At 37.3% G+C, this 16,272-nt stretch overlaps 1 protein-coding gene and 1 long non-coding RNA gene across 8 annotated transcripts in view; one reads left to right on the top strand and one right to left on the bottom strand.

The window, feature by feature from the left end:
* Positions 1–16,272, bottom strand: part of LOC118471653 (uncharacterized) — a 91,708-nt gene that overhangs the window by 36,936 nt on the left and 38,500 nt on the right. The window lies entirely within an intron of this gene.
* smoc1 (SPARC related modular calcium binding 1) overlaps positions 1–16,272 on the top strand; it is a 78,609-nt gene that overhangs the window by 13,974 nt on the left and 48,363 nt on the right. For all 7 annotated transcript variants that reach the window (XM_023290593.3, XM_035957405.2, XM_023290592.3 and 4 more), the window contains exons 2-3: positions 14,147–14,312; positions 15,855–15,938. In XM_023290593.3, coding sequence (XP_023146361.1) covers positions 14,147–14,312; positions 15,855–15,938 — 250 coding nt within the window. The remainder of the gene's footprint in view (positions 1–14,146; positions 14,313–15,854; positions 15,939–16,272) is intronic.

Here is a 16,272-nt window from a genome sequence, read left to right on the forward strand (position 1 = left end):
AAAATATGGAAATAAATGTGTAAATATAAAGAGGGATAAATAAATAAATCTGTTAAAAAATAAGGAAATAAATGTGTAAATATAGAGAGAAATAAATAAGTAAATCTGTTAAAAAATAAGGAAATAAATGTGTAAATTTAAAGAGGAAAAAATAAATAAATCTGATAAAAAATATGGAAATAAATGTGTAAATATAAAGAGAAAGAAATAAATAAATCTGTTAAAAAATAAGGAAATAAATGTGTAAATATAATGAGGAATAAATAAATACATAATTCTGTTAAAAATATGGAAATAAATGTGTAAATATAAAGAGGAATAAAAAATAAGTTAAAAAATTATGGAAATATAAAGGTAAATTTTGTCTTTGCATTATGATAGAACTCCTGTGATGCCACAGTATCCAGACTAACATGTTTTTAATATTAAACACTGTTTAAAAACAGAAACAGTTGAGTATTTTAGGTCCATTTGAGAAAAAATCTTATTATTAACACCCCTAAAAATGAACATAATATGAGCATTCATGTACAGTTTACATGTGGATGCTGGTGTAAAGATAAAGCAGGAGGTTGGTTGCTCAGTTGAAGAAAACACGACAGTAAAGGTGAAAAGTAAAACCACAGATTTTCTGAACTGCACAACAGCTGCTGCAGACACCAGTAATCCATTATGCATATTAAATCTTTATTTTCTCCACAAAACCGTCACATGATGGTTAATCAGGGAGGAACATGTACTGACAGTTGAGACCCAATAAGAAGTGAAACATGGATTTCTGCATCAGCAATCCAAAAGTCTCAGTTTCTGCCACTCTCAGCTAAAATACAACAAAAAAGTTCCAAACTAGAACTGGGTCAACAAGTCATTTTAGCGGTTTTAAGTCACTGGATTACACTGGATGCTCTTTGTAAAAGTAGCAAAAAAAAACATAGAAGTGTGGATGCAGAATCACAGCGTTGATAGTTTCATTTTCAAACTACCCAAACTAATTAAATGAGCTGCACTGGGTGTGGACCGGTGTCTATGTTTTTGAGTTTTAACAGCGACAGCCAGCGATTTCCAAACACATCAGCCTCTACTTCAACATCTCTCTTACTGGAAGGCCTGACTGCACGTCTGAAACCTTATCTCTCCTGGCAGCACACACACAGTATTGAACTACAATTTGAAAGCTGATTTTTTGTATGCAATCCCCCAACATAATAGAAAGAAACACACAAAAGCACCCAGACTCATTGTTGCAGCAGCTCATTAAAGCTGCCACAGCTATGCTCGCTAACATCACCAAAAGCGAAATCAGAAGAGCTCACTGGTGGGGTTTGCAAGTTTTAGATCCCAAATCATGAATAAAACACATTTTTAAAAGCAGGATACAGCATTTTACACTCACACAATAGATGTTTTAGGTATATTAATGACAATATGTGTGACTGCATCGGAACAATCACATGAATTTAGCAAGAACAGTATCCAAAACAAACCCCAAAATAATCAAGAAACCAGAGCAACCACAGGTACTATTACTTTATCTGCTGTTATGTTTTGGCTGCTAACATTTATCTGTGGGAAGTGGCTTTTTATACAACTGTACTGTGAAAACTGCAGGATTCTGCAGTTATATTACATGAAAACTGACTCTTTATTTCTCTTCTGTGACAGCAAACAAAACACTCAGACTTCCAGTAACTACGATGCTTATTGAGGCTGAATAAAATAACTTTACTGGGCTTACAGCAACACCTTTCTCTGACTGCAGGCTACTAGTCTACATTTCCAACCTGACTGGTTAAAAAGCATGCATCTGTTTATGCAATTATTAAGTGTTTGTGTAACTTGATAGACAGAGATGGACAGTTTTAATACCACACAAAACATCCTGCATTGAAAATAGGGCTTAAAGCAAAAGTATTGACATCAAAATACAAATGATACTCAACCCTTAAATCCAGCCATTCTGACCCTGGCTCTGTAAATGGGAAACAAAGTCAGTCAGACTGATTTAAACAACACTGTTCCTGTCTGTCCTGTGCATGTTTGTGGAAAGAAAAGCTGCCAAGATGAGTCAAAATGTCCTTAAAGGTCCGTGGTTGGTGTAGGTGTAATGTCTAAGTGGCTAAAATGTTAATCACTACTGGTACTGGTGTCTTCCTTAAAGGGTAAACGCCACCAAATTTACACATCTAAACATGTGTACAGGTGTTGGGGAGCAATACTGTGAATAACGTTTGAATTAAGTTATATCAAAACCTTTGTATGTCCTGAAAAAGTTGTGTGAAGTGATAAATGTCCTCAAGTCATCTGAGTCACTCTCAGGGTTTGAGGAGTTCTGGAGTTAAACCAGTTTCATACTTTCTGTGTTTACAAGTACAAAAAGGTTCAAGTGATGTAAATGTCTCCCAAAGTCTGAGAAACTCTGCAAAGTTTGTCTGTGCAGCCAATGGGTGACAAAGGCAGCAACATGCATCTTTGTCAGTAGTGTGTAATATGTGGACACCAATTTACTGTGCATGTATGGAAAACGTTCCTTTGAATTGACTCCGAGTGAACTTTGAAAAAAGTTTAATACCAACAACTACATGTTCATGGTGTCGACAGCTGTTCAAGTTCATATCATCAAGGCTTTTGTAGGAAATGAGTTCTCCAGACTGTGCAGTCTTCTCTTCATCTCTGATTGAGGCTACATTAGCCACCGTTAGCATACAACGCTCAAAGTTGCATTGTGGGTAATGTAGGTGCCAGCTTTGGAGGAAGAATGCAAAGTCTAAAAAGTCGATATATCGATTTCTGTTGCATCGATTTGGATTATTGGTTTTTAAACTGTCCGCTTTGAGTCTAAGTATGCTACAGGAGTGCAGTAGTTCATTGGTGACATATGAATGAAGGTACATACAGTATTTGGGATAAAAAGCTAAATAAACTCGATTCCAGCATTGTGTCCTTCCCAAAAACTTTACTTTATGTGTAGCCTTGTTTTATTCCTGTCGCCGAACTCCCATGTGTCTAAAACAAGTTGTTAACCCTCTGAATCCCAAAATAAGCTTTAAATGTCCTGTTATCTTCTAAAAATCGCCAAAGTTATACCATTTATCAGAACTCTAACTGTAAAAAACTGAAATAATTGTTTGGTTTTCACCTTCTTTCAGACAGTCATTGATCTAAACAAGTGTGACGTGCAACTCGGTTAGGAAACTGTGCAAATCCAGGCTTGAAATCACGATATTCCATCAAAGTTTACATTTAATTCCAAGCATTTACATTAATCAAATTCTGGAAGAAAAAGAAATCTGCACTCCTAGACTAAACTGTGAGGTCATTAGTGACTCAGTTGTAACATGACAAATATTCAGGGACTTTTTGGCTGAACTGCAGGCAATGTACACAGAACAAATAGGGAAAGTATGGAAACAAATTACAAGTAGGTTGTAAAATATCTGTAATATGTAGAGTCACTTGTCATCTAAAGACTAACCAAAAATAAAGCATTTACATCAACCAAATTCTGGAAGAAAAAATAATTATATAGTCTTCTTCCTTGGGAATAATAAAGTATCAATCAATCAATCAATCAATCAATCAATCAATCAATCAATCAATCAATCAATCAATCAATCAATCAATCAATCAATCAATCAATCAATCAATCAATCAATCAATCAATCAATCAGTCAGTCAATCAGTCAGTCTGTCTATCTATGCTGAACTGTGAAGCCAACAGTGACTTAATTGTGACTGTAACATGACAAAATTCAGGGATTTTACAGCTGAACTGCAGGCAGTGTACACAGAGCAAATAGGGAAGTTATGGAAACAAATTAAAAGTAGGTAGAAAAATATCTATAGTATGTAAAGTCACCATTTTTTCCAGTATCAGTAACACCTGTGGCCACTTGGAAAATGTTTGCATGTAGATTCCATTGTTTTTTCCATTTTTTGAACAACAAATAATCATAATAATCAAGGAAATCACCTTTAGTTTTTTCTTTTTACTGTTGTTTGGCTGTGTTGTTTCCATAGAGGTGCAGGACTTTATAATGCAAAGAAAAATGAGCCCACAGTGAGTAAAAATGTGCTGGGAGAAAAAAAAACCCACCCAGGGTTGAGGTTCAGAGGGTTAAACTCAACCTTAGCAAGCCTGTTATCCAGTAAAGCAGCAGTATAATAAAGGTGAAAATGGGATCAGCTGTTTATATTGTTATATGACGGTTTTATTGCTCCAAATCTGTCCAAAGAAATGCGCTCTACTCTTCGCACACGAAGCCAGTTGGAACGTTTAACCTCCTGACATTTACTGTAGCAGACGTAATATGCAGACTTGTTTATTTACTACCTTCACGTTGCTGCTTTTCCCCCCGTCAGGCCTTTAAGTGCGCGTATATAAAAATCATTATTTTCTAATCATATTCTCTCTTCTTGTTCCACTGCTGTGGGTCGGCCTGGAACAGAGTCGCTGCCAATGATGGTTAAAAAAAAAAAAAAAAAAAAAAAAAAAAAAAAAAAAGGCCATTTTGCTAATGCTGTAATGGTTGCACAATGGGGGTTGCATTTCACTTATTTTATGAGTTGTGGAGAGCGAGCTCAGGGATCTGTGTTCTTCTGGCTTAGATGAGTAAGTATGTGTGTGCTGAGGGAATCTGGCTTGTTAAATGTGAGAATCTCAAAGCTCACCGTTTCCCGGTCGAGATATCAAAGCATCACCGGACTCCCCCGGTGTTCTGCCTTCAGCTAACCTTTGACTTCATCTCTTTGGTGGGCCTTCAGGAGTCCGTTGTCCATTAATGATTAAATAAATATGCATTTCTTCTCTTCGGAAATGAAACAAGGGGCCTCTGAGGGGCTGTTAAAGTGAAATTATCCCCTCAGGGAAGCATTCAATACTTTATGTTGTTTGGTGCTTTGGAGCAAGGAAGTACCAACAAGTTCCTCCCTACAGGTTAAAGTAATTAACGCTACTCTGAGCAAATTTCTCAGCACATCCAGTAATAGCTCCAGTTACATGTTAGTGTGTTTAATTTAGATGTGCTTGTTTGGTTTTGATTATGGGATGCTGGGTGGGTCTCAGGAGGGGCTGTTTTCCTTCAGGAGATAACAGAAAAAGGGAAGAAAAGATGAAAATATGGCAGCAAGGGTGCAAGAAAAACAAATAGCAGCAAATACTTGTAAAATAATGTTATTTTTAGCAGATTTAAATAAGTAAAGCTGTGGAATTCTACAGTTATATGTTGTAAAAGAACAAATTACAATCTTTAAAAATACAGATTTTGGATGTGAATATTTACAGTTTTCGCCTGGTTCATTCTGCTTAACATCCTAATGAATACTGTGTTTATCTGTGGTTTTAGTAGTTATTGTCTGGAATTTAACAAAAACAGGGAAAATCTGTAAAATAACAGTTAAAATATACATATTTTTTTCTTTCAAATAACTGTAAGTAGCTATAAAATATCAGCTTTACAATTTTTATTATCAGATTAGTTTTTACTAACTAACTTTTTTTTTTTACTAATTTAATTTAATTTGAATACAGTAAAAAAAAGTGTGGTTTTATGGTAAAAGAACAAATTATCATTTTTTCAAAAATACAGATTTTTGATGTGAATATTAACAGTTTTGGCCTGTTTTTTTATGATTAACAGGTTAATTAATACTTTTTTCCTGTGATTTTACCAGTCATGGAAAATCGGCTGTCTCTTTGTCCATTAAAGATTGTTTTTATTTTCCTCTTAGTAAATAAAAAAGGCCTCTGAGTGGTTGTTAAAGTGGAAATATCTCCTCAGGGAAGCATTCAGAGTGTTGCTGTTGTTTGGTGCTTTGGCCTCTCTGTGAATCTCTGATGTAAAACTTTGCATAATGATCTGAGGAGTACAAACCAGTTCCTCCCTGCAGGTTACAGTAATTAACACTATTCTGAGCTCATTTCTCAGCAGATCCAGTAATAGCTCCCGTTACATGTTAGTCTGTTTAATTTAGATGTGCTTGTTTGGTTTTGATTATCAGGTGGGTCTCGGGAGGCTGTTTTCCTTCAGGAGATAATTCCAGGTCCCGTCGTCCTGGTTTTCACTGATTGTTGTCAAACAGACGGTGACTGAAAATAACCGGCAGCGTTTGTTTTAAGCTTCTAGAGCTGCCGTGAGGGTGGGGTTTACCACATCAGATAGCATTGGGTGAGCTGGAGACCAGAGGAAAGTGTGAGAATGTTGTCAAAGGTTTGGTGTTTGCTGTAATCTGGTACAGAGAGTTGTGTGTTTTTTTAAATGTTATGTAATCTGGGTTTAAGTGGCGTGAAGGGACTTTATTTTGACTGTGTTTAAATGTGATTCACATTCATTTTGATTGATGTAGAGGAACTGATGTGAAGGTGCTACACAGAGCAGAATTAACAGATTAGAGAGAAGTTAGTACACTATTAACTATCTGATATTGTTTCACTGGGGTTTGACTTGTATTTTTAAGCTAATTGTTTAATTATTTATGCACAAGCAACTTAAGGTTAAACTAAAATACTCATATAAAATATTCATATTTGTTTAAAATGACACACAATACATCACACAGCTCCAACTATAGTAGAGCAGCAAGATTTTGGCCATAATGATGACTTGGATTGTTTTGATGAGCATTGAAATCTTGATTATTCATTGATTTCAGGGACATTTTTGTTTCATTGCACTTTCACTTTCAGTTTGTGCTACTTTCCTGCTATTATACAAATATTTGCATCAAAATAAGACTGTCTCATTGAGGCAAAATCTAAATAATATTCAACCCACAGCATCTCACTTGCTGAACCTTTGCTTATCGATAGACACTAAGTTTTACTGATGTTCCCTAAACGCCTCACATGCAGGCTAAGGTTGGATGCACAGAGAAGCTTCTAGTCTCCACTCTGCTGCTGCTGCTCAACAACTCAGATACAGCTTTGAAAAGTGTGAAATAAAGTGTTTTAGTGTCAAATTCACACAAGTTGAAACCAAGTTAATTCATCTATATGGGATATATTGTCTTTGAATGGAGCATTTTAAATCAGTTTTGCAGTTGATCGTGTTCATTTAACTGTGGGAAGTCATGTGATCAATATTTCACAATTCTAAAGATTATATCAGTAACAGGCTAACTGCTAAATGTTCAATATTTTACTGCTTAAATGCATTGCTGCTGAAAGTGAGATGGCTTTTGGGTTAATATGAAGCTATAGCCAGCAGCCGATTAGCTTAGCTTAGCATAAAGAGGAGGTTCTCTCCAAAGGCGACAAAACAATCACTGCTACAGCTACAGAAACAACACCTGTACATTAATGGTATATATGTTTTTGGTTTAATTCTTAGAAAAATAATGTCAAATTATAAGTTGTGGGTTTTGCAAACAAATGTTCCGGCACATTGTCCCTCACAAAACAAAGAGTAGTAATTTTAGAGATGTTTATGATCAGATTTTTTTTTTTTTATTGCCCTTGGATGGAGCTAATTCAGCCATGTCCTCATTTCCAGTCTGTATGTTAAGCTAAGCTAAGCTGCTGATTGTAGCTTCATATTTAGCACTAAGACATGAGAGCAATATTAACTTTGAACCAAATGTTGTTGAAGAACTGAGATAAAACAATTCCTGAAGGCCTCTCTATTTTTCCATCGTAGACGGCCACATTTTTTGCTTATTTCTTCTCTTTTTTTCCAAGGGTTTTTAGTGGCTAGCAGCTGATATTGGTTCAGATGTTTTCTACTCTGTTTATACAGTCATGTAGTCTGTAGCGCCACCTTCTGATGACACTATACAGCCAAGAGCAGTTAATGGACACAAGCCTAAGTTACATTTTCTTTTATTTAAATTCTTGGCGGCGTTTCAAAAGGTCCTTTGAAATCCACTTGACAGTTCTACGGAAAGTGAGTCAAAAATGTTCCAGCCACTGTTTGAGTCACATTTTCCTCCCCTTCGAGAACACTTTATTAAAAAATTAACCTTTAATTCAAACTCCCAACCATAAATTGGGAAACTTGTGCCGATCTGCTGGAGTGTCTGGTTTCACCTTTACGGGAGTCGAGTCTGTGGGTGGGACGGTCTGACTAAGAAATGTGGGGGACTCGGTGGAAGTGTTTATTTCCACTTATGCCTTTTTAAAAAGCAGCGATTTGGAGCTTTATTGTGACAGTGGAGGTAGAGGAGCTGCATCCATTAGGGTGGTGAGTCAGGGAGGACGGGTCAGTCTGTGGGCAGAGGCCAGACTCTGTGGCTCTCAACCTGGAGGAGCCGCCGGATAGATATGAATCACTGTTTCAGAGCCGCTCGCTTTGGTTTGTGATTTACCAATTTAACAGTTCATCACATGGACTAACTGCTTTCCATCCACAGCACTTTGGCTCAGGCCTGTCAGCGCTTCTGTCTCAAACCGAAGGGTAAAAAGCTCCACTACCTGTAGATTGAAATAAATGAGAATATAGCTTTACTATAATGGGGAAAAAAATCAGATATAGTGCAGATACGTGCCTTTTTCCAACCTCTAAATTATTCCCGATGTCAAAAAGAAGACACACAACTTAAAAATGACGTGCTGTTCTCCTTCCTGTCTGCACTTTCTCATAAAAAAGACGCATCGTGATTTAGCTTTACTCTGACAAGAGCGCATCAGTGCCAAGGCTGAAATCACATTAAACCATCTGGCTTGTTCCGGACATATTGTTATAGCAAAAGCAAGCAGGATTTGTTCTTTTGGTAGAATTTCCGTTCACCTTGTTATTTGAGTTGTTTTAGTGTCGGTTAAAGGGAAATATAGACATTTAACTGGAGGATTTAAAGCAGCCAAAAGTGTGTTTTTGTGTTCAGAAGTTGGAGGATTAAATCTGTGATCCTCCAGTTTCAGGACATTCTGTTAAACTTTAAAACATCCTGACACCTCCTGATTTTATCTGGCAGATACTGAACCTCCACTATCTTTTTTTATTATATTCCTGGAAGAGTCTAATCTCGATTTTTGCAGATAATGGAGTATCTTCTTGCACTGTCAGCCATTAAATTATAATTACTGTGATAATTTTATCACTGCAAACTAACTTCCAACAACCTACTGTTATATTTAGCTGTAAAAAATCATATTTTTCAGTTGCAGTTCAAATATCCCACTGCGGGATGAAGAGATCTTACATTTTTTCCAAATGAGTTTTCATGTGTTTTAGTAAAACGAGCCAGAAAGAGGCAATTCTCCTCGCTAATGCGAAGAAAAACGATCCAGGGAGTCTTGAAACCAGTTCATCTGCATGGGACACGTGTAACATTAACTCACCAGCTGGAAGATTTTTGCACTTCTTTTTTTAAAAATTTGGATTAAATCCTTGGGATTTAGAAATTAATGTTCATGACTGTCATAACTGTCAGCGCTGGCAGAAGCAGTTTTGGTATCTGTAAAGTCAGAAACCACAGAGGACTGTAAATAGATCATTTTTCTGACCCACGTCTCATTTTCCTTACCACGTTTTGGCCTTGTACTGCTCGCTATAACAAGTTTAAACTCCCGTGCTGCTTCCAGGTCAGCGGAGAGACAGAAATATTTGCCAGGATGTGACAAAGAAAATAAAATTCAAGTAGTAATATTATGCTGCCACTGTGTCTGAGTGAGTCTTCACTTTTTAGCAGCGTTTCTAAAGCGACGGTTACGTGTGTCGGCTGGTGTTTTCTGGGCTCGACAAGGATTTGATAGATTAGCATGAAACTCTGTACTGACGCTCATGATCCCCACAGGATTAATTGTAATGTCTTTGTTATTCCCTCACTTTTTTATCTATCAGGTCACAATTTGAATCTTTTTCAATACTGTGGTTTATGACCTGCAAAGTTGGGATCAATCGGCTGTTGGTCTGGCACGATTATTGGAACTGACATTCAGCATTTTTCCGATCATTTGTACCATTTTTTTTGTAAGCACGTCCAGAAAAACAGAAAATAAACTATAAAATGTGCTACTTTGGCTCTGGTTTCCAGCAATACCACGCTAACAGCTAATCAACACTGAGGGATAAATGCTGAAAAGTTCTCCTAAACACAAGGAAAACATAAACAAGAAAAAGACATTTCAATGCAGTTTTGTGTTGGAGGTTCAATTATTCAGAATTTTGACACCAAAATTACTGCAATTGCTCCAATTACTGGTTGTCGGTCTCCTTGATTACTAATCGATTTTTTAAAATTGCACAAATGCTGTATAAACACCACTTTGACGTCAGTGATGCTGTTTTATTATCATAATACTGCTGATACTTCATCTCTGGAGCTAATTGGCAAGTTTTAAATCTTAAGTTCAATCAAACTGTATTATTTACATGAGTTAATCCACAGTAAAAGTACTGGATCTGAAAATATTCAAATGAAGTAAAAGATTCAAATCGATTCCTTATTTAATGTTTAATCTTCCAGTTTTTTTTTTTGTTGAACTTTTTTGTTTTTCAGTTTTCTTAACATGAACTGTAAGCTCCAGGTAGGGATGGTAATTATTAATCAATTAATTGCTGTTAATAAATTAACCGATTAAAAGCATATTAAATGATAAGGTAGGAGAGCATACATGTCAAAAAATGTATCGTAGCTTAGCTTTAATACCTGGTTGCGCCACCAGGTGGTTTAAGACTGTTCCAACCCCAGGAGGTGATCACTTGAACCACCTCTAGTTCTGTGTTTTGCTAGCAGAGAGCATTGTGTGAGTTTAGTTAGTAAAAGGCCACCATGAGAAAGTCTCCTGTGATGCTTAATGTCAACCGACCAACTACAGTTCTGAGTTGAAGTGTGTTACAATAATTAGCTTAGACACTAAACTTATTTGCTATTTGCAAAACATCACCACGTCAGCATTATCATTGTTAGCTTGCTAATGCTAGCATTTAGCTCCAAGCTATATTGCATGTAAGTACAGCTTTACAGAGCCGATAATGTGACTTTCTAAAGCAAAACTTCATCTTGCTGATTTACAGTAAAGGCTATATAGAGTTTTATTGTAGGAAATACTTGATAAAGTCTCTGGTTGTTGATTTAACCCCTAAAAACTCCCCATCTATCTATCAAAGATAAATACATATTGCTCAAACACTAAAACTACTGTATGCTACGCCATTACAAGTTGTTATATTGGTGCAATAAGGTCACACATATAATGAAGAAAGTCCCACAAGTCCCAGCTGAAAATGCTCAGTCGTGGTGTTGACACTAATTTTACTAAAGCAAATATAAAAATCATATGGACATGTTAACAAGATAAAAACATCTCTAACATGCTCAGTGGCTGTCATCTTAAAACATAACAATAGAAGGACTTCCAGATAGTCTTCATATTAAACTGAACTCTTACAATAAAGAGCAGATCCTTGGTGATTAGTTGAATTGACCATTGACAGATCAAGGCCAAAATTTCCAGGAAACTAGAGTCAGATCAAGTGTGACTTTCTTGTAAGAAGAGGACAGACTGAGTGGAAGAGCAAAGCAAAGACTCACTCCATGATAACAACACCGGCGTGAAGCCAGAGAGAGGAAAAAAGGCTGTCAGTCAGTTAATCTGCTCAGAACAAGCTTGCTGAAAACTGGTGATTCATTTGTATATACGATCCAGTTGTGCACCAGCTCATTCATGACATCAGCCGTTTGGCATCGTTACCATCTACACTTTGCTCACGTCCGTCTGATTGCTCTTTATATGTTCAGAGGAAATCTGTCTCCAAGCAACAAGTTTGATGTTTTTCAAAACACTGTGTTTTTTTTGGGTTGTTTTTTTGGGTTGTTTTGTTGTGTTGATGTTGGGCATTGAGTTGAAGAGGGGGATGCAGGAAAACTGAATGGATTTCTGCTGGGGATCATTGTGAAAACAGATCGGCTGATAGGAGTTGGCAAGTGAAGGGTGGAAAGTGTGCCCTTCATTGCTCCTTATCCTCCTTCTCCTTCTTCTATTCTACAAACGTTTTCACATGCTACATTTTCCTACTTGACAACTACTTGATTTTACTGTTTTTGGTCTACAATGAAGCAGGTGTTCCAACCTTCATCATCACTCACAAGAGGTGGAAACGAGTGCTGTAATTCGGTACAATTTTGAGGGCCTTAACTGGAGTATTTCCATTTTCTGCACATTTTTGCACAACAATTCAGAGGCATATATGGCACTTTTTACTCTATTACATTTATGTTATAATGTAGGTTACCACAAAATATCGTCAATAAATAAATTATGTCAAATTTTAGACTAACAGGAAACTTTATTGATGTCTGAGGGAAAATTCACAAGCAGCAGATAAACTTTAAGCCATTTTCCATGGCAGAAACTTGCAGGAACCTCTAAACGTGTTCTGACCACCAGTAGAACCACTTTCAGGGTTGTTTTTGGGGGTGAAAAAAGTACAGGGTAGGTGTTTTTGAGCAGCCCCAATAAAACTGCTGTGCAGGCCTCGACACTGGCTGGTTAAACATGATAAAGGTGAAGTCTGATTGGTTAAACTCCGAGAGGAACCAAGTGCCATTTTTGGACTTCTCGATTTTATCTCCAGCTTCAACGTAAAATCCACTGCATACACCCATATACACTACTGTTCAAAAGTATGGGGTCACTTAGAAATGTCCTTATTTTACAAAGAAAAGTGTTTTTTTTCAGTGACGATAGCATTAAATGAATCATAAATCCAGTCTAGACATTGTTAATGTGGTAAATGACTATTCTAGCTGGAAATGGCTGATTTTTAATGGAATATCTACATAGAGGTACAGAGGAACATTTCCAGCAACCATCACTCCTGTGTTCTAATGCTATATTGTGTTAGCTAATGGTGTTGAAAGGCTAACTGATGATTAGAAAACCCTTGTACAGTTATGTTAGCACATGAATAAAAGTGTGAGTTTTCATGGAAAACATGAAATTGTGTGGGTGACCCCAAACTTTTGTTGTGTAGGCTAAAATAACCAATCCTACATTGTTTTATTTCCTGTAGAACTGGAGCTCCGTTCAGTAAATGTGATTTTTGGTTGCTCTGATGTGCTCAGAATTAGCTTTGAAGCTGTTGGATCTTGCACCACAATGGAAAAAGATGGAAATAAAAACTCTAAAAGGGCAGATTACGGATATGTTTGCACCATCGCTCACACTAAATGTAAAGTAACTAAACCACTTTCAGGGACTTTAACATTAAACTGACAGACATATTAGTGCATACATTACTCTGAAATATGCCATTCTGCAATCACTGTTACTTATAGTATCTTAAGCATATTTTGACGCTAATACTTCTGTGCTGTTACTTAGGTATAATTTCAGATGGATGGCTCCTACTTGAATATTGCTTCTTTTATTCAAGTGCAGGATCTAAATGCTCCTTCCACCTCCGAAGATGAGACAAATTGAAGCTCTCCTTTTGTTTTTTTGAATAGTTGAAACCTTTTCAACAATATCTGGCTGAGGTACATCGCTGGGCCGCTTCACACCGCAGAGGATTCTGGTGCAGCTCAGTGCACACCTACTCTCGCCTCCTCGCTAACCCACAACTCTATCTGTCTGGCAGGGCTCGTCCTCTCCTGAAATCCTTTAGAGCTTAAATATATTCGAGGCAGCGGTCGAGCCAAGAACCATTACTGCTGTTAGAGAATGAGGGCTGACGTCCAGCGGCGGAGCAGAATCGACTCGCTAATAGATCATGAGTAAAGACCTTGGGAGGGAGGGAGGAAAGATTCCCGTCCTCAGAGTGTGGTTTGGCTACTTTGAAACTTAATCAAGGTTCAATCCATCTTCAGCCAAAGATCAATTACATAAATTAGCCTCCAGATTGAGGTTCGGTGCAGAGCGGAGCAGCTCACACCCTCGCTACTAAACAAAGTGAGGCAGCAAGTGTTTGAGGAACACAGAAATGTTTTCAGCAAAATGGGCAAGTGACCCCTGAGTCCAATTTGTATGTTAGTTTGGCATAATCTCAGATTCAGCTGAATGCAGCCTTTGTTCAAACACGGTGGAACTAGAAAGAAAAAGAAGGAGCCAAAAAAGAAAGAATAAACCAAAAATTTTCAAGGAATAAGAAAATAAAAGTCTGAAACTCCATCTTCAAAAGTGTCTCTCTTTTCATGCAAAACCTGGAGGGAGTTAAATGTGTATTGCACCGCTGTGTATTATGTTAACAGGATGCTGAATGTGTCTTTGCAGTGGCTGATTGGAGACAGAGACAGTCACTGTGGCGTCATCTGCTCGAGGACGCAGGGGAAGCCGGTGTGCGGTTCGGACGGGCGGAGCTATGAGACCGGCTGTGAACTGCAGAGGGCGCGATGCAAAGATAAGACACTGACGCTGGCTCACCGAGGCCGCTGTCGAGGTGAGAAAGTCTGTCTGCAACTACATAAATCTATTCTGCCATCAGTAACCTGTCAGGCTGCGTTCAAGGGAAATCAGATCTGAGATTCATTTACTACATTTTGTAAGTGTCCACATGAACATTTTCATGAAGTTCACAGATTGCATGTCTTATTTCCACAGCTGACACTAAAAGTCTTAGATGACAGTTTCTTTGAAAGCATTATCCGGGTTTTTTCATTATTATATGACAGTAACATTTTTTGTAGTTTGAAATTTTTCTCAACATGCTGGAATAATATGCATAATGATGCTTCCAAAAAAGACATCTTTTCCTGTACAAGGGAGCAAAACGGGTAAATATTGTTTTGATACAGAAAACCTGCTACAACTGCTCCCATGACGGAAAGACATTTGATTTAAATGCTCCTTACTAGTTATTACAAATGAAATTTGCAGCTCCCTTAAGACTAATTCAAGCTATTAAAGGCTAAAACAGACCGATATAAAACAAATGAAAGAAATATATCATCAAGATGTAAACTGGAGCATTTCTTTTACATTTAAATATAAAAATAATCGTATGACTTTTGCTGCAGTCTGTATCAAACAAGCATGTTCTCTTACATCTGACAAATAGATTTGTAGTCAGGAGTCACCTTAGAAAATGAATTACCTTTCTCAGTAAGCCAGCTATGTCGATCAAGACACAACTTCGACATTGTAATTTATTAGTACTGATCATAGTTAGTAATCATTCTGGACTGTTGGAGTTACTGAATAAGTACATCTTATCTCATATTTTGCTGTCTCCTCATTCTTTTCATACCCCAAGTCCTTAAATGCGCATGAATTTTGAAGGCAAAGCTATAGACTCCAGGGAGGAGGCAGGGAACACATCCTCCTCAATATGACAGAAGCAAGAAACTTTTATTCTGAAAAGCTGCTATATTGTTAACTTATTGTGCCTGACTTTTGTGTTCTCCTTTATATAAAGTCATATATGCAATAAAGTGATACAGAACAGGCAAAAATTGGTGCATAAAAAAATAGCAGAATGCAGTAAATCAAGTGATTGGTGCTCATTATTTCCTGCATGACGACAGAGGCGACCCATTTTTTTGTAAAAAAGCAAGGAGTTAGTATCTCTTCCTGTAGTTTTATAACATCAAATCAGTAAATATTGCACTATAAATTATAAATGATGTATCAGTCACAAAACATGACCTGCTAGGAGTGTGTCTTTTAATTCTGCATATTAAATACCTGAAAATCTATACAGTCAGAAAAAGCTACATGGTATGAATGATATGGCAAATATTTCTGGCCTTACATGTGGGCCGGAGGAAAGATGCATAGAAAATTAGCCTTGAAAACATATGGAACCCTAAAGGATGACTGCATTCCTTCTGCATGTAGATGACTCTGGCTTGAAACTTCCCAGAAAAAAACTTGTAGTTATGATTTTTAGTACCTGACATCACAAAAACATCAGTAACAACATGGAGTTAATGGTTTAAACTACACAGAACTTAGTGTGATGTGTTGTACTTTTGTTTTCCAGGTAAAAACTGGGTGAAAATAGATCCGCTGCCAGTGGCTCCAGCACCAACTTCCACATCTGAGGGCAGAGACCTGGAGCTCAAAGGTAAGAACAGCAAACCTTAGACAAATTCAGTCCTATGAACAGAGGATGATTAAACAAACTGGTCCTTTAAAATGCAAAAAGAAGCCTCAAACCTAATCATAACCTAAACCTCCTTCGGACCCCGATGGATCGTAAACTTAGAGAGCAATAAAATCCATTTATTTGAAACTGAGCATTTAAGATGTTGCAGCTCGGAGCCACAACACCAGCAGAAAGTTTTGGAGGAAAACGTGGAACCGAACGAGAAGATGTCTTTCATTTTCCGCCTGTCTGTAGGCGTGTAAGTTTTTACAGACCAGGATCACACACTTCCTCAGTTTCTGGATGCCAGCCA

This window comes from Amphiprion ocellaris, chromosome 20, assembly GCF_022539595.1.
Source record: "Amphiprion ocellaris isolate individual 3 ecotype Okinawa chromosome 20, ASM2253959v1, whole genome shotgun sequence".
NCBI classification, from domain to species: domain Eukaryota; kingdom Metazoa; phylum Chordata; class Actinopteri; family Pomacentridae; genus Amphiprion; species Amphiprion ocellaris.